This window comes from Trematomus bernacchii, unplaced genomic scaffold (assembly GCF_902827165.1).
Source record: "Trematomus bernacchii unplaced genomic scaffold, fTreBer1.1, whole genome shotgun sequence".
Lineage (NCBI taxonomy): Eukaryota > Metazoa > Chordata > Actinopteri > Perciformes > Nototheniidae > Trematomus > Trematomus bernacchii.
Window position 1 is genome coordinate 6,904,562 of NW_022987641.1, and position 21,708 is coordinate 6,926,269.

At 39.5% G+C, this 21,708-nt stretch overlaps 1 protein-coding gene across 9 annotated transcripts in view; it reads left to right on the top strand.

Moving 5' to 3' along the window:
- Positions 1–3,427: 3,427 nt before the first annotated feature.
- The window catches only part of dgki (diacylglycerol kinase, iota), a 57,176-nt gene continuing 38,895 nt past the window's right edge, over positions 3,428–21,708 (top strand). For 4 of the 9 annotated variants that reach the window (XM_034133583.1, XM_034133584.1, XM_034133588.1 and 1 more), the window contains exon 1: positions 3,429–3,883. In XM_034133583.1, coding sequence (XP_033989474.1) covers positions 3,666–3,883 — 218 coding nt within the window. In that variant the 5' untranslated portion in view covers positions 3,429–3,665. Of the gene's footprint in view, positions 3,884–21,708 lie in introns of all 9 variants that reach the window. The other 5 variants (XM_034133589.1, XM_034133591.1, XM_034133590.1 and 2 more) reach the window with 2 other exon arrangements.

The following is a 21,708-nucleotide window of genomic DNA, read 5'->3' on the forward strand; positions in this document are numbered from 1 at the left end:
CAGAGGAGACACATATTTGTGTATAAAAGACATGAAAAAGTGGATTTTGCATAATCGGTGACCTTTAATGTTACATGCAATGGGATACAAAATAATGGCATTGGACTTAGTACAAGGAATATACATATGTTAATACAATGGCATATTTTTCACACGGTAGAATATTGTGTATCTAATGTTGTATTTTGTACCTTGTTTTTAGTGCTAATTATAACATTTTAGCATGCTTCGGCAATCAATTAAGATTGTAAACATCAGCATGTTAGCATTGAGTACAGCCTGTAGACTCTTTTTTAGTTTCCATAACAGCTGGTTACACTCCAAAGAGAGCAAGAGAGTTTGAGTTATGTAAAATAAAAATATATTAGTTGTATTATAGTTATTTTAAGTTAAATTAAGTAACGTTGAATTCTCGAGGAAAACATTATTTTACTCGAAAACATCCACAGTAAACAAAAGAATCCAAAAACAGAGAACATTTGTAACTATTTGAATTAAATGGGAGCTGCTTTTAACTTTGACTAATGCAAAAGTGTTTTGAAATACGTTTTAAAGTAGACCTGGATTATGCTGCCCAAAAGTGTGACAGTTTGTTTGAAGATATTTTGATATTGTTCTGCTGTTCCAAACGTGGCGCCATTTACGTCAAATCATAGAGAATTTTGTCAATTTCTTTTTAAAAATCTACATTTTCTTCAAGAGTTAAAGACAACACATTGTGTACAAATTATTATTTGTGGGGGAAGTAAGACCACTTCTAAAAAGAACTGACGTGCAAAAAAACTGCAATGGCTAGCCTCCAAACCTTTCGGTGCGTGCAACGTTAAACTAAAGTTGAAGTGCATTTGGACAGAAAGGCTTCTCAGGGTTAACAGAGGCCTGCAGAGGAGCTTCTATCTCCTCCATCATGGCGAGGATCCTGAAATAGATCTGCAGCAGCGCCTCATAATTAGTAATGAGAATGGCTCTGACAGTCCCAAGACGAAACGCAGTCCCACAGCTCCACAGCACCAGTGTCATAGTAACACAGCAGAAATACATTCCTTCACGGCTCCAGTTATGGTGCGATGCTTTGTCGTAAAATCAATATGAAAACACCGAGCAGTTTCCAAACTGTGATGAAACATTTGTAACAAAGATCGATGAGCTGTGGTCTGTTGCACAGGGTTGCAGGAGTTTCCACGCACACAACCTGTTAACTATAAATGAGACAATGCTTTCATCAAGGCTCACAGAGAAAGGGTCGACATTGTCTTCTCTCTTTGAGTCATGATGAGAGTCTAGTAAAATAATTTCTAGAGTTTTTTATTTTGTAAAATTGGGTTTCTTCTCTTAACCCTCTTTTCTGTAAGCACATGTGTGCCAAGAAAACAAAATACATGAAGTTATGCATAATGAATATCATATTGCTCATTGTATCAAGTCAACATTTTGAGATGTTAAAGATAAAACACAAGATGTTAACATATTAGTACAAAATGAAGTGATATTAACACACTTTTGACTTATTTAGTTAAATATTGTGTTACTAAGTAAAAGATGTTGACATATTAAGTCAAATTTATGATATACTAAGGCAAAAATGATGTGATACTTAGTGGAAAATGTAGTGTTAAGTCAAAATTATGGTACCAAGATGTAGTCAAAATGTTGACTTGAGTCAAAATCAGGAGAAACTAGTTCAACAAATGACATATTTATTCAAAATAATAAAGTAAAGAATTATGATCCTTAGACAAAATGATGTATTATGTATTAAGAATGTTGACTTATGTGACTTATTAAGTATAACGTGTAGTGTTAAGTCAAGACAATGTAAAAAGTGCAGACATAGTTATGTGATATGTAGTCAAAATGTTAACTTATTTAGTCAAAATGATGGGAAACTAAGTGGAACATATGTAAGCATTAATTCAAAATGATGACACTATGTCAAAGTTATGTGAGCCGAGACTAAATAGTTAGTTATTACATTGAGATCACATTAAACAAAGTAAAAATATCGACGTATCAAGTCAAATGTACAGTATGTCATACTTGTTGACCTTCATAAGTGAAATCCTTGTCGTCACGATGATGTGTAGTCACAATGTTGTGTTGTGACATCTATAATGACTGCATGTCCATGCGGTGTGTTTTCCTTTAATTATTAACGGTTGGTAATTGCTGAGATTGCAGACAGATGCTCTCCTGCAGAAAAGGTCAAACAATTCACCTCAGGTCAGAAAGGAATTTACAAATCGGACGGCTTCTTGCAATGAAGAGAAACACAGGAGCAGACAGATGTGGCCTGGTGTTTGACAGGAAGATAAACTGATGCACAGAAAGGGTTACAATCATTTGGTCAGAGTACATTATCAACATATCACGCATGCACATCCGTAAAGACAACATATGGGCTATGTGTGTGTGTGTGATTAGTGTGTGCAGCTCACCCTCTGCCCTACTTTCTGAGTGATGATGCTGCAGAAAGGAGGAGGAGAGGGAATATCCCACAATGCCACGCTGCTCATCCCATGGGCCAGATGGACGGACAGACAGACGGATAATCTTATAGATGGATGGATGCTGCAGTTACAGTCCGCACACACTGAACGTGTTAATTGTCACCGCCCTCACAGCAGCTCGCTCTTTCGCAGTTTTTAAAAGCTGCCATGTCACACGAAAATCAGACACCCAACTTCCGGTCACTAATGATAAAATAAAATCGTTTTTCAGACAAGCTTGAATTGTGTTGATCCCAGTGCAAATATGCCATATCAGTAAAAAGCCAATCAAAAATATACTGTACATTTTAAAAGAGTACATTATTTTATTGTCCATAATGAAGGACATAATATCCCATTATAAACATTATGACAAGTCAGAGAGTTGTAATTATAATAATTGAATATCATATTGAAGTGTGTGAATGTATAACCTCTGTAAAAGTGTACATTTCAATAAACGCCTTTTATTTGGTAATGCATACATTACAAATCTGCCAGATAATCACAAGGTTAAAGTTGCATTCATATTAAAACTAAAGTGCTCCCATTGTATATATTACATTTCTAAACTACCGTTTTAGCATGATGTAAAACAAATGTATAATAGATTTATGAATTGAAGTATGACAACAAATCCAACAAATAGATAAACCAGAACACAATAAAATGTATATGCAGTATGTAATAATTGTAAAATAGCAATATTTACAAAAAAGCTGCATTGTGAAATGGAAAAATTCGAATCAATTCTCACTTCATCCACAACCATTTTATTCAGAAACATTAGCTATGTTTTGCCTGTTCTGAAACATCTTCTTAACAGCTGTACATTTATTTTTTGGACATTTATTTTTTGGAAAGCTTTTATTGTGAAGGATATGAAGCTGCACTTCCTGCCTTACGTTTCTCAATTGACGTAGCTCGCTGGCAGTTGGTTTGGTGCTCGTGAGTGCAATTCGGTCTGTTGTCCAGGGCGACCGTGCCTGGCTGCAGTATATAAAGGGGGTTAACGGTCAAAAATCAAAACGGTCAAGCCGCTCAAACACGTTAACGGGGTCGCATTAACTCCCCCCGTAACCGCTAAATCCTCCGCTCCTCCACCGGCACCTGTGTACCCCCACAAGCCGTGAGAGAGGGGGTCCAGAGCGGGGGGCAACACAGCCAGGACCGACCGGCATGGACCCCCAAGCTAAGAGTCGACCCGGCCCGGGAGGCTTCAGCGGTCGCCTGGCCTCTCTGGGAGCCGACGGGGGAGACTCGGAGTCCGGAGCCGGTTCAGAGGAAGCTTCCGTGGGCTGCTGCAGCGACACATTCAGCACTCTGCCCGACATGGAGCAGGACACACTGGAGGAGAAATTAAGAGGACTGGCGTTCAGAAAACAGACCTCGTATCGGTGAGTGGGGAAGCGGGGAGGATGCTGGGACAGGATACTGCTCATGTTGGTCTGTTATGAATAAAGCTAGCAGCACCCATGTTTATTTTATAAAGTGATATGGTAAGAGTGACATGCCGGCTAGCCTAAGCGTAGAAACACAACACAGGGAAGGACACAAAGAGAGTGAGGGATTATATTAGAGGTTATTAATATTTTTCTTGCTAAATTCACATGTTTTGGTATGGTAGCTTTTCAGAGCTAGCCACGTTATTGTCATGCTGTTCACATCCTCAACATGTCATTGATACACACAGCAGCAGCAGCATTTGAGCTCATGTCAGTGATGAATCAAAACAATTTGGCTAAAACATTTGTGTGTGTGTGCATCTCCCTGTGGTGTTGTAGCTATGTTGTGATGGAGCATGTGAATAGGGGGAGGGGGAATATTGATTTTGGGGAAATATCTGTGTGTGTCTGTTTGTGTATGTTTTATGAGTGTGTATGTGTGTGTGTGAATGCCAGCAGCAGCCTGACACCCTGGTGCGACTGGCAGCTGCTGTTGATAGTGAAAACTGGCCAGAGACCAAACACACACATGCACACACACAGCCGTTTTAGTTGTCAAATGTCACTGTCAGGAATGTGTGGCATCTATCTGTCTGCCTGTCAATTTGGTCTTTGATTGTGGCTCTGTCTCTCCCAAAAGGATCTGTATTTGGAGGTCAAATCTAAGATGTTAACTGGTTTGTGTCACATTAACTTGTTGATATTTGGTTGTTTTATTTCGGGAACTGTGGCAAGTAAATCAACAGTTTAAGTTACTATAATCTGCGAAATTCAATCAGCAATTCAATATTAATTGATTGAGCATATAGCATGGTCTATTTTCACTCTTCATGTTTATGTATGTACCTTGATTTGAAAAAAACAAAGCAAACACATTTTTTTCTCTCATTAGTTTGATACATTTCCCAAATTAATTTGATTAAAAACAAGAAGGTAGCTTTACATGAAGCCTTTTTATTTAACGAGTAATAGACGTCTCAATCATATTAAATATGTTTCGTACACACTTTAAAACGGAATAAACAGACCTTTTGATAAGGAAAGTCTTCCTATTTAATCTAGGGATGTTACTGTATAATCCTATTTGGCAGATGACGATTTGTCTGTTTCATTATTTTGAAGACCCATAGTCTTTTGAAACACCCAATTGAGCTACAGTAAGGTACTGTAAGACAATTACTTTACCAAGGTTATCCTCATTTTTATTGTACCGTCATTTAAAGCGTTTCACTTCCTCTGTGTGTTTCCCCAGGGGAACCGCTTTGGGTTAAGTGAGGTTTCCAGGAGATAGTGCATCATCATGAGTGCCACAGCTGGTTCACTCTCTCCATTTTATAACTGCAGGAGTAGTTTGTTCTGATGAATCTGTTTCCTCAGTCAAAGAAACCCCGCAGATAACTGCTAAAGGGATGGATTTGGTAAATTGTGCATGTCAAATCTATGTAATCTGGAGTAAAGGATGATCATCTGACCCTCGTCATATGTGCTGCAGAGTTTCACCATGAGGTTTCATTACTATATCAACATAAATTCAAGAGATGAGTGAGACATTTGGGACGTGTAAAAGTGCACTGATCAATCTTAAGCTGCAGAACACTAACTGAAATATTAAAATCCAGTCAAATATTAATGTTCGAAAAGGTAAAAGGTTCATATTTGACTGGTTGGGATGCTGTTAGCTATGCTTCCGACATTTTGAATTAGTGTTGCGTGCATGATGGAGGCAAAACGATGTTGGTTTAGCTCCTTAAAAGCTTTTTAAGGGGAATACATTTGTTAGGTTGCCCTTATAGATGCTGTAACAGCTGCTAGATCTGTTTGAATGTGTGCAGCCGAGCAGCAATCTACACCTCAAGATAACTACCCCTTTCTTGCAAATAGTTAGAAGAGCACAAAGAAACAGCTCTCAATCTGTTCAATATAAATGAAGCTACAACTGGTAAACTTTGCTTAGCCTGAAGACTGGAATCTGTCCAAAGATAAAAGCAGCAACATTATTTTCCACCCATGTCACCCTCAGCTCTGTAGCCTTTCCCAGTGGTTTATCTCAGTGCTGGTGTACTGTAAACGGCTTCATTGGAAATCCCCAGTTGGATTAATTCCATTTGGAAAGAGAACATTTTGCTCATGAAACAAAGTGCAGCCATTGTTCACTATTATTGTTACAAAAAAATGTGTTTGAGTGAATACAAGAGGAACCTCTTACGATTAATGAAGAAGCACTTCACTTATTTTTAATGGAGTTTTTGTTTCACCATTTAAAAGAAAGGACTGTTTTCTGGTAGAAACAAGCTTCTGGCTTTATTTGTAATCCTCCACTGTATGCTAATTGTATGGACTTGATGAATGCAGTCTGGTGCTTTTATGTCAAATAAATCTTCTTTCTTGCACTTCTCTTCTATGTATAACAGTTGCATAGACACGCAGTAAGTCGCCATGCCTTGGTGTTGTTTGACCTTTGGCCTCATTGGATAAAGCTATGTATAATCTATACATTTTCCTCTTCATGGGATCAGCCATGTGGAGGAAATGGCATTAGCCGGTGGGAAGATGGTTTGAAGGAAGGTAGTTTACATAGCTTTGAAGTGGCCAGTGCCAAGGAGTGAATTACCATATGTGGTGATATGAAAGAGCTGAGAAATGATGACATTGAACATCAAAGGCAGTGTGTGTGTGCGCGTGCTTTTGTGTTTATGGCAGCGTAAAGCACGTGCAATTTATCTGCCAGACATTCGTCACAATTGGTGTGTGTGTGTGTGTGTTCCCAGAATACTGTCCCTCCTTTTTATCTATTATTAGACGTCTCACCCGTCCGCCTGCATGACAGTCAGAAAGACAGTTGCTTTGTGTGTCATGCGTACCAGTTAGTCAGCGCGACAGATAGTCTGTATGACATTACATCAATTAGCTGCTCTTTCAACCAGCCGGACTCTCAATCTGTAAGTGAGTTAGTGAGTCACAAAGTGCTTTTTCTAGGCACTTCCTGTCTGTGACTGTCAGCTGGTCAGCATTTCACTTAGGTTAACCTTTCAGCTGACCAGAAAGGGAATCATCCAGTTCTGTAAACGTCCAATGTTAATAGGGCTGCAACTATAACTGCCTATCATTTTCTTAGGTTCATCGAGTAATCATTTTGTCTTTAAAATAGAGAAAACATTGAAAAGTGTCCTCAAAGCCCAAGGTAATGTTTTGATCTGTCAATCCAAAACCCAAAGACATTACTGTGAGATTATGTAAATAAGTAGGAAATAAAGTACAATAATAAATAAAGCAGGAAATCTATATTTAAGGGGCTTTAAAGTACATTGTTTTCCATGTTTGCATGAAAAATGACTTCAACCGATATAAGAAATAAAATAGTTGGGGGTTCTTTATTTCTGTCGATCTACTTATCAATATCAAATCTATATGGGAATTAATGGAACTCTTGCTATTAGATGTTTGGCTACTTCAATAATAGACGAAACAATTAAGCTGTGGTTGAAAATCAATAGGCGGCAGGGATGATTTGTTGTTATGTACTGTATATTGACAACCAATTTATACCAGAAGAACAATGAAGCCTAGCTTTGCCCACCTCCTCTAATACATATTACTATGAGGAAAGAGTTCTGCTGATACTGATCCTGTACATCAGGGGTGTCAAACTCAATTTCATCACGGGCCACGTTAGCATTAAGGTTGCACTCAAAGGGCCGGTTGTAACTATATAAATATACATATATAATATATATATAAAATAATGTATTATATTACAGTATTGCCTCTGAATTAGATTATTATCGGATAGGATAATAACTTAGTAATTAACTACGTCTGAAAGCAGAAGTCCAGGGCAAATAATTGCAAGTCTCTTCAGTGTCACAAAGTGGGATGCATTGTGGGACATGTAGTTTATGGGCAACCTGCTTCTGTAAAGTGGCATGTAACCGTATAATAAACGTATTATATTCTTAGCAAGCTCTTGCGGGGCCACATAAAATGAAGTCGCGGGCCGGATTTGGCCCCCGGGCCTTGAGTTTGACACCCCTGCTGTACATGATTCTGCTGTAACTTCTCCAACCAGTCTAGAATGGGTGGTGAGCGGTTGTTTCCTTTCTTTGTTTTTTTGTTAGTCTGCACACAGATTTATGTTTCCCACTGCCAACTCATCCCTGGCTTCTTCACTGTAAAGATACACATTTGATCCAAACTAATCCTCCTGGCAGACCAACACTCGGACTATGACTCTGCTGGGTAAACATGCCACCATGACCTGTTTGCCCAGGAGGGAAATATACAATGAAACAAACGCTATGTTTCACCAACCAGCTTCTCATGTGGTGAGATTTCACCACCGCCATCTTGGGAAACAATGCGGAAACAAACTGCCACAAGACAGGATGTTGTAACATTATCCTCCACTATTTACAGCCCACTTCACAAACAGAAGATCACAATAAGCGATTGTCCAATTGACTTGGGGTTTCATGTCCTCTGAGGCTGCGGGACAATATATACAGCAGGGATGGGGAAGAAAGACTGGAGAGACATGAAGAATAATTGAAAAAAAGATATGAATGTATCTCATGTTGCTACCACTGTGCACCACCTGCAGGGGTAAACAGTGATCAAAGGCCTTTCATCATGTGATGCTGGCAGAATATAAAAACTCTTTCCAGCCTTCAATTAGGATAAAAGACAGAGAGCAGAGGGAGGAGTGAGAAAGATGGGCAGAGAGGGAAGAAGGAAATGTTTGAAACCAAGTCAAAGGTATGTGACGATTTGAGAAAAAGGAGAAATAGCGACAGATCTGCGCTGACAAATTATAAATCAATATTTGTATTACTCAAGAGAAAACTGATGTCGGTTGAGGAATAAAGTTTACTCTAAAACGCCAGAGCCTTTATCAGATTCCATAGGCGTACTTACCTTGAGGCTCTTAAAGGTACTCGTGAATTTTGTATCTGGTGATCGCCTTTCATATAAACAACCTACACGGGTCAATAACCTAAAGCAAAAAGATATTTCAATTTGAGAAACCTCTGTGATGCCATGCTGCTTACAGTAATTGTCTAACCGAGCAGCGCATCAAAGTGCAGAACAATAGCATCGTTTTCCCCCTGGGGAAATTAAGTTTAGAAGGCCAACACAGAATAAAACACTCATTATACACAACAGGGAACAACATTCAATACACTTAGCTCATCACAGGGAGTACTCACATATGATCTTTTAACATCCAAGCACCAAAAGTAAATATGGATCACATTTCACTCATGCATTTTGAAAGACTGACAAATTTAGGGCAATTACGGAATGAATAATTTCATTAAAATCACAGATATTTAAAGGACGTAAGTCCTATGTTCCCAGAGTTCTTTTTCCCCAGAGATCTGATTGTACCAGATTAGTAAGTGCTATCTTCCAGTTTAAATTGACCGGTTGTTAAACATCCATTGTGTCCCTGTGTCATAGGTCATCGGTTGGAAGGAGTACAGCTTCAGTTGGTTATTCAATCTTTATTTTCTAAGGTAGTCTCATTGAGTTTAAGATCAATTTTACCAGGGAAACCTGAGAACTAAAAGCATTCACAAGAACGCAATAGCAACGATTTAAAAACAGTCCCTTTCAGCAATAAGTCGTAGGTGCCCATGCAAACATTCATGTATTCTGAAATGTCACAGTCACATAGGTCAGGTTTGTATGCACGCCATTGGGTACATGAGTCAGCAATACTTGGTACTAACTTCACTTTTAGCCATAGTGATGTGTCAGTGCTCGATGTCCGCCACTTGGAGATTCATTGTTAATTTAATTGTCATGACATATTCTACAGACATTCATAGTCCTCAGAGGATGAATTGTACTGACTTTGTGATCTTTGATTTTAATCTTGAGATTGACATTCTGGTTTTTAAATAAAATATCTTTGCAAGTGTTGGATGGATTGCCCAACAAATTCACACAGACATTCATGGTGCCCAGAGGATAAAACATGGTGATCGCCTGACCTTTCTATATATCCCCACCAGCATGTCAACGTTAAAATGTATCTATTAAAACATCCTAACATGTAGTTGATAACTATATGTTTTATATCCTTGTCCTTCTCTTATGTAGTCTGTGTATATTCCAAACCTTATACAATAAAACATAAGATTAACTGTTTTTTTTGTAATAACCACACAGAGCTCGCTACCCTTTGTTTGACTATAGAAAGAGCTGCTCCCTTATGTTTGATACAACCAGTGCATGAGTGGTTTTGTAGCTCAGTCTGTGTTAAATTCAGTGCAATGCTTGGCTCAGAGTCTGGACCGCTTATTAATTTTTAAGTGGACGATCAGAGCACCAATTGTTGATGAAATGCAAGGCTCTGTGACACAATTTTCCCTCTCTCCTCTCATCTTCAGTATGGAAGAACAGATATACATGCATATTTATGATACTCTTTTCCCATTAGAAGGAGGATGGGAGTAAGCTGTATGGATATATGTATAATTTAAAAGACATAACGGGCCAACAGATACATTTTTTAAACCAGTGCTTCATTAGTGTGTGCTGCTATATAAAGCAGCAGTTGGCTTTTTGTCAAGGGTCTTGTTAATTCCAGTCATACATAGTTGTCCATTTTATTGGACTGCTGTTGTGTTTCAGTGGAGAGTTTCCCATGGATTACTGAGCTGCATATAGGTTTACTGTCAAAAACACCAGAGAAATAGATTTTTTAATTGTTTTAAATACATTAAAATTTAACTGTGAAGCATTCTATCATCTATTTACTCTAAATCAATGCTGTCCAATCATTTCGGATTTCGTGAACTTAAATTGCCATTAAAGTGCACTTGTATTTGTCACCAGTTTCCTGCAAAACAATCTTATCATATGACGCTTGGATTTGAAAAACACTGGCCATAACACCTCGTACACACGGTTCCGTTGGAAGCTTCAACGAAGACACTTCCCATTCACTTTGAATGGGGTGACGTCACGCTTTACCGAACTGCACTCCGTTGCTCGCGGTGAAAGTTGAGAAAAGTTCAACTTTTCAAGCGTCGACGGAAGCGCGAGCCAATCAAATTATATGCCAGTACAAGCGCTAGCCAATCAAACCGCGTGCTTTGTGTGTCCGGGGCGAGAGATTAATGTGATTGGTTGTTGGTCGCGTTAACCCCAAGCGCCAGACACGCCCACCGCCAAGCGCAAACGCAACGGAACCGTGTCTACGTAGCGCACTTTATGAGACTGTTTATGGAGTTTGGATTGTAAGATGAAAATGTTGAATTAGGCAACAGTTTTATGATTGTTTGGGGTGATAAGGTGGAGTTATTACGAACCTCCTTAGCATTTTAAATGGTCAATATACATTATTTAATAATTTGTATTACTTATATATTTTTGAGGCCGAAAATAAAGCTTTAAGATAAGTTAACCATGTTCTGGATGAAGTGACAGACAGGGTAAAGATGAGGTCAAACTGAATATAGGCACTTTAGACAGGACGGATGCTGTGATACCCAGGGGAGGCTATCTCTTCCTGGCTCAGTCAAACGTGTTGAATAATGTGTACGTTAGTGTGAGTGTAAAGCCTGTGTTAATCATTAGGATGTTCTGCTCTCCCTTCTCTTATCTCTCCATACACGCATACAGTATTACAGACAGACAGAGGTGTTAGTACACCACCCCCCCACCTTCTCTGAGTAATGCTGTTCCAGTTGGCTGCTCATGTTTGTGTATGCATAATTGCATATCAATCATTTTCTGCTAAGAAGCCGGGGAATGATGAAGTCTGTTTTAGGAACTGTGAGATTTCTGCTCTCTCTCTCTCCTTTCCTGGCCTTTTCAGGAGTGTCTGAGGGTGTGAGAGTGTGTGTGTGTTGGGGGTTATTTTGCCCATAATGCAGTGTGCTGAAGCATTATGGGGGATTGGCAGTCAGGAGCCGCTCCTTATTAGTCGTCTGGCTGGCTGTAAGAAGCTTTTCCTGCTTGGAAATGGAGCTTTAAAAAACTGCAGGTGAAAGGCGACACAGAAGAGAAAAGAGAAGTGGATCTGCCTGCTGTTATAAAGAGGAACCTTGTTGTAGAGAAACCTTGACGTGCTGAAGATTAGGCAATTACTTCCTTCTCCATCAGACACTTCTTGTCTAATTGTGAAAGGAGGTTTCTGCAAGACTTTAACCAGAATGTTCCCTCTTCGTACTTGTACCTCAAAACAAAAAGCACAATAGTTCCTACTGTATCTTACCCACATATACAATATCTTGAATGTCATTGTGAGCCACAATGGATGACTGGGTCTAAACTCGACTTTAAACCAGAAAACCGCTGTCAATGCCTAAGCAAGTTCTGTTCTGCAGGGGTTTGCGCAGGATACATATTCAGAGCAGCAAGAATCTATTAAATGAGCTCGAGCCAAACCTTTTCAAGTGCTACATACATAAATGAGAAGTGTTTTAATCTTTTAATTTCTATAGATTTGAACAATTGTATTGGCCGAGGTGCAGTCCAATCTTGCTGTATATTCCTTGGAGAAAGCAACTTTTGTAAGATATCCCATGATAGTTGGCTTTAACTGATAAACCTGGACGGTAGAATCCTTTTATGTTCATGTTGTACAGTTATTTTCTGCCGCCTGTCTGACAGTAGTACTTATACCAGTCTCCTATCCAGCTATAGACCAGAAATGAAGTATGATGATAACTTAATTGCCCACATCAATACACACGTGACAGTCATCTAATCGCCCTGAAACAATTGAATGCAATGAAAGTCTTGTGATTTCTTTTTGGGTAAAACACGGGACACGCTGCCCCGACCATTCTTCCTCCCACTTTATATACTGTAGGTGTCTGTTTACATTCCTCAGATGTAAAGGAAAGAGGCACAGGGCAGGGGTAAGCTCTACGTTTAGTCAAAGTAAAAGCAATGGTAAAATACACAGTTCACACGCTCATAGAGGTAGACAGAAAGGGAAACAATAATTAGCTTTATTGTTATACAAGGTATTCTTTAATGCCAGGGTCTTTCCACTCATGAGTTAATGGTTATTCATTTCATTAGTAAAGTTTAGCAGAAGGAGAGTGACTGAGTTGTTAATTGGTATGAGGTAATTTATCAAATGGATTATTTTGATCACGCGTCACTTAAAAGTCGATGAAGCACAATACAAAGGAAATTATACCTGTCACAGAGCTAGTGTACCAGCTGGGTTTCTATGTCATTTATAGCTTCTGTATGAAATATGATTTAGAAAAAGCTGAGGCCTTGCTTTGATCCAACAAGGTTATTCTTTATCTTTTTTCATGTTCGATTTATCCATACAAAGTACAAACTCCTGGTACTTTTTAAAACATTATGAATAAAACAGAATAAAGATAAATGCTTAATCTTTAAAAAAAAAAATTAAATTATAAATCATATAAACAATAATCATTTTAAGATAATGATACAAATTGAAACACTAGAATATTAAAGGTAGGGTCGGTAAGAATGGAGAAACCAGCTCGAGTGCGCTAGAATTTGAAACTACGCAGCCGAAAAAAATCTGCCCCTTCCTTCAGACTTCCTCACAGAGCCCCTCCTCCAACACACACGAACGCGCACATGACCAATGAGGGCACGCGATAAGTTTGTGCACGAGATGGAAGGCTGACAGGCAGGTAGGCCATCCAGTTATTTTAGCCGGCCCGGCCCGGCTAAAATAACTGGCCGTGCACTGGTCGTGCTTTTTACAGCACCACGGCTTCCACAGATGAATTTCTTTATGTATTTATTGTCAAAGCATTTAATGTATTCATTGCTATCGGGATGTTAAGAGCATTCCATGGAATATAACAAAAAGTGTTTCTGAAGTGAATTACCTACCCCACCTTTAAGACTTAGAATAATGCTTGTTTCAAGACAGTTATATATAATTGGGAGATTCAACAAGGTTATGCTGATTAGATTTAGTTTTCATTCAGTTTTAAAAACTCAAGTTACATTTCATTTCATTTAGCTGACGCTTTAAAACAAAGCAACTTACAATGAGCTTAACAGAATGAAGCCGAACACACACAGGGGGTGTAAGTGTGTGTGGACTGAATGATTGATTGGACGGCTAATTGTGGGCCTGAGTGAAAGGGCTGGATTACGAGCTGTTAGTGAGAGAGTCTCAGAGCTGGAGGTCCCTGCTTCCTGGGGAGAGTGTTGCCTGGCTGGACAGCTGGTAATGTTGGGTAAGCTGCATAATGATCTCCTTTAATCACTTTATATAATTGGATGAAGGTTTTTACAAAGGTTTTTCTATGGGAAGACGGGGGATTAAAGGCACATCTTACTGTGGCAAACGGATGAGAAGAAGTGTATGCATGCATTGAGCTTGCTTTGTTCCAATGTGCTTTATGAATATTTACAATAGTGGAATAAGTACCTCTGATCTCCTACTGATGTAGTAGTATTGTGTATTTGAAGAAAACACCAGGACTATAGGTATTCAACAGATTTCCCCAAAACGTATTTGTTCGGTTCAGATCCAAACCACACCATCATCACGTAAAATTCAATGAAGAAGAAGAAGAAGATGGACCTTTATTAATCCCCCGAGGAGGAAATTCAGTTTCCACTCTGTCATACACGCACATGCGTTTTTATACAGGTACATACAGTACACATTTTTTACAACATGCACATATACAAATACACATACAGTTATATGCACACATGCACATGAACCGGCGACCATGACAAGATAACTATGATGGAAAACTGATCTATCTCTCGAATTTTGTGAATCATATCGCAATTTTAATAAAGGTTCATCTTCTTCTAATTGCAATATCATTCAAAAATAATCGCAATTAGTCTTTTTTTCCAAGTTGTGAGGCACTAAATCACAAGTAAAAGTCCTGCAATTCAAATATAATTTTCAGTAATAGTATATGTACCAAAAGTACTCCTTATGCAAAAGTATCTCACAATACTAGATATTACATTATTGGACTCTCATTATTGATGCTTTCATTGGCTGGTGAAGGTGGAGCTAATTTGAATAAAAAAACGTGATGGCCCCCCCCGTGACCAATGACTATGGTTTAAAATGTAAGCAATGAATTTGACATGAAATGAACTGTATTAGATTGCTGACTGCACCTTTTAAGTAGCCCCTCACAACAGCCCCATCCGTCTGGTGCTTGGAGCCGATAATGAACCTGTCGAGAGGCCGATGAGGTGACACCGACTCCATCACTGCAGCTCTCTTTATATCTGTGCGCCTCTCATATAGAATAGAAAGAAAAATAATACGTAAGAATTATGATGATTCATTTATGTCAAACTTTGCCCAGGTTCAGCTTGTCATTTGTGACCATTCACTGCTATTCCCTGCAGAATACGAAACTACATTGAAAATGACAAAAACACACCTTTTTTGCAGCTCTAATGTCACATATCGGTTTAATAAAAGAACACAAATGCCATCAACTTTGTAAACAGATAAATATACAGTAGCTCCTGTTTTGCAATATTTTCATCTCCTAAGACAAATGGAAGCTTTTAATTTTCTAGCACCGTCACGACACCTGACTTACCTTTTTTAAGACATGAAATACTTGAGTATTTTTGGAAAAGAACCCATTTATTTTAAGTCAGCGTCTAGGTAGAAAGGACATCATCACTTTAATTTCCCTCCAGGACCAACCTCACGTTACTGTCCTCTGATCCTCTAATCTTTCTTCTAATTTTGAGCTTGCCTGCCTCAGCTAAGGGACTGACAAAAGGGCATTTTATTTTTAGATTTGATTCCCATCCCTTTATTGTCGGATGTAATCGTCTTTGTAAATTATTTCAAAGGTTTCCGATGGATGAGAGAGATCTGTGGCTCTGAACCAAATGGCTGTGCTGACTAATTTGTTGGAGCTCCCGCCAGCTGCTCCATCAGCTCCACATCCATAGGGGAGAGATCTGGCTCTCATTCTGTCTGCTTTTGGACTTTTCTAGTCTCTATGGTTATCATGGACAATCTCTGGGTTATTCTACTCTTTTTATTTAACCATTTACTGTATGTCTGTATTCTTTTATACACCTCTATCATTTCTATATCCATACAAAACACACATAGAGTGATTGTAATCATGTATGTGCTGCATGGATTACCCTGGGCTTTTTGGTGTGTGTGTGTGTTTGAGTGTGGTTGTTTGTGTGTCTGTGAGTGAATGCAGGTAGGATTATGGAGCACTGATCATCTCTCAGCTCTCAGAAAAATGAGTACCCACTCAAAGCACACACACACACACACACACACACACACACACACACACACACACACACACTCTAATGCAAGTGTATACTAAAATTGTATTTCTTGTTTCCAAGTTTGTACTCTTCTTCTGTCCAATTAAGCGTTCCCATTGCTGTTTTTCAATTTGTCCCCGACTCAAACAGAAAGCATTCAGGCACAATGCAACACATAGTTTGCTCTCTCTCTCTCTCTCTCTCTCTCTCTCTCTCTCTCTCTCTTGCTCTCTCTCTCCTCTCTCTCTCTCTCTCTCTCTCTCTCTCTCTCTCTCTCTCTCTCTCTCTCTCTCTCTCTCTCTCTCTCTCTCTCTCTCTCTCTCTCTCTCTCTCACACACACACACACACGACTTAGCAGTTCTCAGCTGCAAAGGCACGCTATAATTAGTGAGACAGCATCTTTATCTCGCTCTCTCTCTCTCTATTGTGTGGCGTGTGTGTGTACTGTATGATTGTGTGTGTGCTCACTAATTGCTCAGGTTTGATGAGAGTCATTAGTAAATAATTAATTGTATTAGGCAGCTGTAGCCTGAGGTTAGGGACAGATTACTTACCTGCTTTCTCTCACTTTCCCTTCTCCTGTTATCTTTTATTTCACGGTCTTCTGTTTCTCTGCTTTTCTTCTGTTGTTGTATGTTGGTGTGTGTGTGTGTATATGTGTGTGTGTGTGTGTGTCTATTCTAAGCAGTAAAGGTCACATACAGATGCACAGCGTGGGTCCGATGCCTCCCCCACATTACATGCTCCCCACACACACACACACACACACACACACACACACACACTGACTGTGTAATTATGTAGGTGTCAGGGAACAATGTGTGAGGGTGAGGAGACGGTAGTATCACTCCCATGTTCTGGCTGTGGTTCATGACATTCTCTAATTAGAATATCTATACATATCATTCATTTCTGTGGCAACTCGTAAACTATGATGTATTATTATAGGTTAAGCTACCCAGCAGTATACAAAGTACTTACAATTAGCTCAAACTTACCAGCTGCAGTGATGAACACATGAATGCATAAATAATATAATATCGTATTACATATTAGTCTGCAATGAATTATCACGAGTATGTTCACTTTTTGTAGGACTTTTGGAGGAAATGGCGAGCTAAAAACAGCCTTTATTCAGTAACGCCAAACCAGCTTACTAGAAATGTTAGATGTCATATAAAAAGTAATCCTGGATCACGTACAAACGGTGCATATTTCATGAGTGAGAGCAGATTCACACTTCCTTAAGATTCACATTATTCTCACGTAGTTCCCCCTCCTCCAACTCTCTCTCTGATCCCGTCTCAGTGAAGTCATAAACAAAAACGGACATGTCTTTTTCCTCAATTTGCATCTGCTAACATAATTTTGCATCTATTTGTGTCTTTCCATTGACTTAGTGTGCATTTGCTCTGCCTAAAGTTTGCATCACATACACGAACACACCTTTTGTTCACTCCCAGTCCTCAAAGCAAACAATCCATAGTCCCGATACACTTGGCAAAAAAAAATGCTAAATGAATCACACAATCCAGTGTGTGTGTGTGTGTGTGTGTGTGTGTGTGTGTGTGTGTGTGTGTGTGTGTGTGTGTGTGTGTGTGTGTGTGTGTGTGTGTGTGTGTGTGTGTGTGTGTGTGTGTGTGTGTGTGTGTGTGTGTGTGTGTGTGTGTGTGTGTGTGTGTGTGTGTGTGGTGTGTGTGTGTGTGTGTGTGTGTGTGTGTGTGTGTGTGTGTGTGTGTGTGTGTGTGTGTGTGTGTGTGTGTGTGTGTGTGTGTGTTATTGACAGTTCATTTAGAGAGTGCAGTGTGTGTATTCAGGCACTAATGTCTCCCATGGGGGCTTGCATTGACGAACTGGAGCATTGCCTTTCTATTACACTCCTGTCTTCGTGTTGATACTTTAGTGAGGCAAGTACAACATGTGACTAATTATAAATAGGTATCCAGTTTGAAGGATGTGTTTTAAATCCGCCTCATGTGTATAACATGAAATACGTCACCCCCCTGGTGAATGTCCAAAGCCTTTATGTACAAATCAGCGGTTGTTAATGTGAATAAATGAGACTACTAAGCACCATCAGGCGAACATTAGCTGCCTTTAGCCTAGCGAAGAAGTCATGTGACCGTGATGTAGTTTATTTATAGCCTATTAGCCTACAACCATAATGTCAGCTTTATATTTCTGGAGATTAACTTTACGCTTCAACTATTATAAAAGTGCTTTCAATATTTGGAGATTATCCTGCTGAACAAAACGTGAACCTATCATACACGTCTTATTCTCTGCAATATTAATAATTTAATCCCACTTTAAGTTCGGCCTACAAAAATACGTCATCACTGCACTACTCTGTACTCTCTCACTACCTCACTGGCTGTTACCGGCTTTTATCTCGTTTTTCCAAAGCATCCTTTTTTGTATCTGTGTGTGTGCATGTAAGGGTGTGTTACGTTCTGTTTTTGAGTTGACACTGACTCCACTATGACTCTTCGTAGCCGGCTCACAAACAATAAGCTGTTCTCTACCTCTCTCTATTCCACTTATAGAAACAGTGGGTTTTCTGAGTGGGAGTTTTGGAAGAGATACTCTGCTGACTCTGCTTGACACAAAGAGTGAGAAATAGAGAGAGCCTGGTAGTAAAGTACAGTACAACGTCAAATCTGTATTAATGATCCTGTGAGTTCTGCCTGTTTATTATTATAGATATTTCAAGAAGAATAAAAAATCCACACTGAGCTGAAAACGACATACTTTTGTGTAGCATAACTGTCTTTTCACCTAACAGTGTCTCTTAAAAATGACGTACGTTTTAAACGTGTATGACGTAAATAACAACAGTTTGTGGTAGCCCACTTTCATTCCTATTTTCATCAGATTTGTTTATAATAATGTTATATGTCCTCTATTTGACACTACCTCCCTCTTTTGTTATCATTGATGGACATTTTTTTCTCACACCGCATATTTTGCTCGACGATGACTTAGCAAGAAGCATATTTAAAGCGTACGCTAACATTTTATCACCATAATCAAGGGAAACACACTAGCTATGTACGAATGACAATAAAAGCCTTGAATCTTGAATGATCTCGTGGATTTCTTGATTTCTCGGCAAACAAGTCTTTTGGAATGCTGCTTTATTTTGAAAATGTGTATCTGAATTTGAAACAAACGTGTGAGTGACTGAGTGAAATAGTAGGTGGATGGAGGGATGGAGATGTGAGCAGAGAGGTGGATAAGGATGAGGTTGAGGAGGGGAAGGAGAGAAAGCAGGACAGAGTGAAATTGTGAAGGAGAGATGAGGAGGAGGATGAGGAGAGAAGCCAAGGCCTTTGGGCAAAGCCAAGACCGCCTACAGATGCTCTCTCCCTCCCTCTCTCCCTCCTTCCCTCCCTCCTTTCCTCTCTTCTCACAGTTATCCCTTTTCCTCTCTCTTAGCATGTCCTCTAGTCCTCTCTCTCTCTCTCTCTCTCTTTCACACTCCTCCCTTCCTCTCTAATCTGACTTTCCCTCCTCTCACTCTTTCTCTCTCTCCTCTTCATCCACCCCCAGAGGAAAAATAAAATAGGCCAATGGAGGAGTGAACTGAAGGGCAGGCACACACACCCACATGCAGACCTTCACCCCATCCAGTGAAGGACACCATCAAATATGCTCCGTCCTAAAGTCCAACATCCACACGGAAATAATCAGAGATGGATTGGTTTAGCCTTTATTGATAATGAAATCATTTCTCAGTGGATTGCTCCATGGTTTTTGTCTTGTCATGCCAGGGAAGCTGATTTGAAATCTGAGAGAAAGGCAGAGACGTGGTCTGAGTACTAATTCTCAAATACTAATTCTGAGCAGGTTTTTGAGTCTGGAGTGCAGTTCACACTCTAGAAAACAATGTGTACTCAAAAAGTGCTACACAATTAAGCGAAATTGTATTTAAATCCCAAAATGGAATGGGGCAATATCCAAATCATATTTAGTAAAGGAACAATATCATTCTGCTACTTTGGGCCAGATGGAACAAGTTGTGCAACCAATATGCAGAATTCGTTGACAAATCGTTGCTTATTTTAACACTAGTAACAACATGATTGTTATTTGGAGTCCAATATTCCCTGTCTTTATTCTGTATGTGACTGTTAATCTGCTAATGGCTCCACTTTGCTCACTGGCTAGTCCTGAAATGACCGACAGACTGACATTGTCATCCCTAGAGGCTGCTGACAGTGTGGCTAAAATAAGTCCTGATGCATCCTACAAAAAACAGTGGTGAAAACAGAACAGGAACACACCAAAACAACTATTCATCTGTAGCTTGATTATGAAGGTTTACTGGCAATAATGTGCTGGGAAAAGAAATATACTACTTTATGAAAATAAGTATTTTTGTTAATGGGGCGAAGCCTGCGAGTTAGTTCAGGCAGTCAACTCGAGCACTTATGCTGCATTCATACATAACGCCCCTTGCCACTCTACAACCAACCAAACAGAGTCTCCTTAATATGCCGCTCTATTTAACCTGACAGATATCTCTCTATGCATTGCTTGCTGCTGCTACTTCCACGTCGCTGCTGCTTGCCTGCCCCACCACCACCCCAGCTTCCACCCCAGCTTCCACCTGTAGGCTCGGGGGGTTAGTTATTTAATCATCACTCGTCATCGTGCTATGTATATCTGTGGAGTGATGAGGCCCGAGCCTAGACGGCAAACTCAACTATATGCTGCTTCTAATAAACATGTTAAAGAATCACGTGAGTTGTCTGACTGAACTGTCTTTAATTTGAGAGAATAAGGGCACAGAAAATGTAGAAGGTAATACTGGCATGCATGTTATTGGGAGAGAGAAGGCTTATAAATAGAGGGAGGAAGGTCAGAGGGAAAGAGTCAGGCTTCCTGTATCCAGCCTCACAACCGGATACACACACACACACACACACACACACACACACACACACACACACACACACAATACAATGTAGGGGATTTATAGGTTCGAGAGCTTAAAATTCATTATTGTATAATATTCAGTTTGACTTCCTGCTACTTTGTCTTAAACTCTTCTGCCTAAGGATGCAACTAGTGACTGATTTCAGCATATATGAATCCATTTAACTCTATAAAAGGTTTGGGAATTGTTAAACATGTTAGTCATTGCTTGTTTTGTAACTTAATGATCAATTGGTTTTGGTATTACCTGTCGATTAATCAATAGATGTTTATAATTTCGGTGTTTCTACTGTTTAATTCTCTATACTGGAATCTGCTATTTCAATGTGTGTGTGTGTGTGTGTGTGTGTGTGTGTGTGTGTGTGTGTGTGTGTGTGTGTGTGTGTGTGTGTGTGTGTGTGTGTGTGTGTGTGTGTGTGTGTGTGTGTGTGTGTGTGTGTGTGTGTGTGTGTGTGTGTGTGTGTGTGTGTGTGTGTGTGTGTGTGTGTGTGGGTGTGTGTGTGTGTTGTGTGTGTTGTGTGGTGATCTAATAAGAGTTGATAGTGTACCCCGACTGCAGCTGCTCTCACACACCCACTCCCTTTCA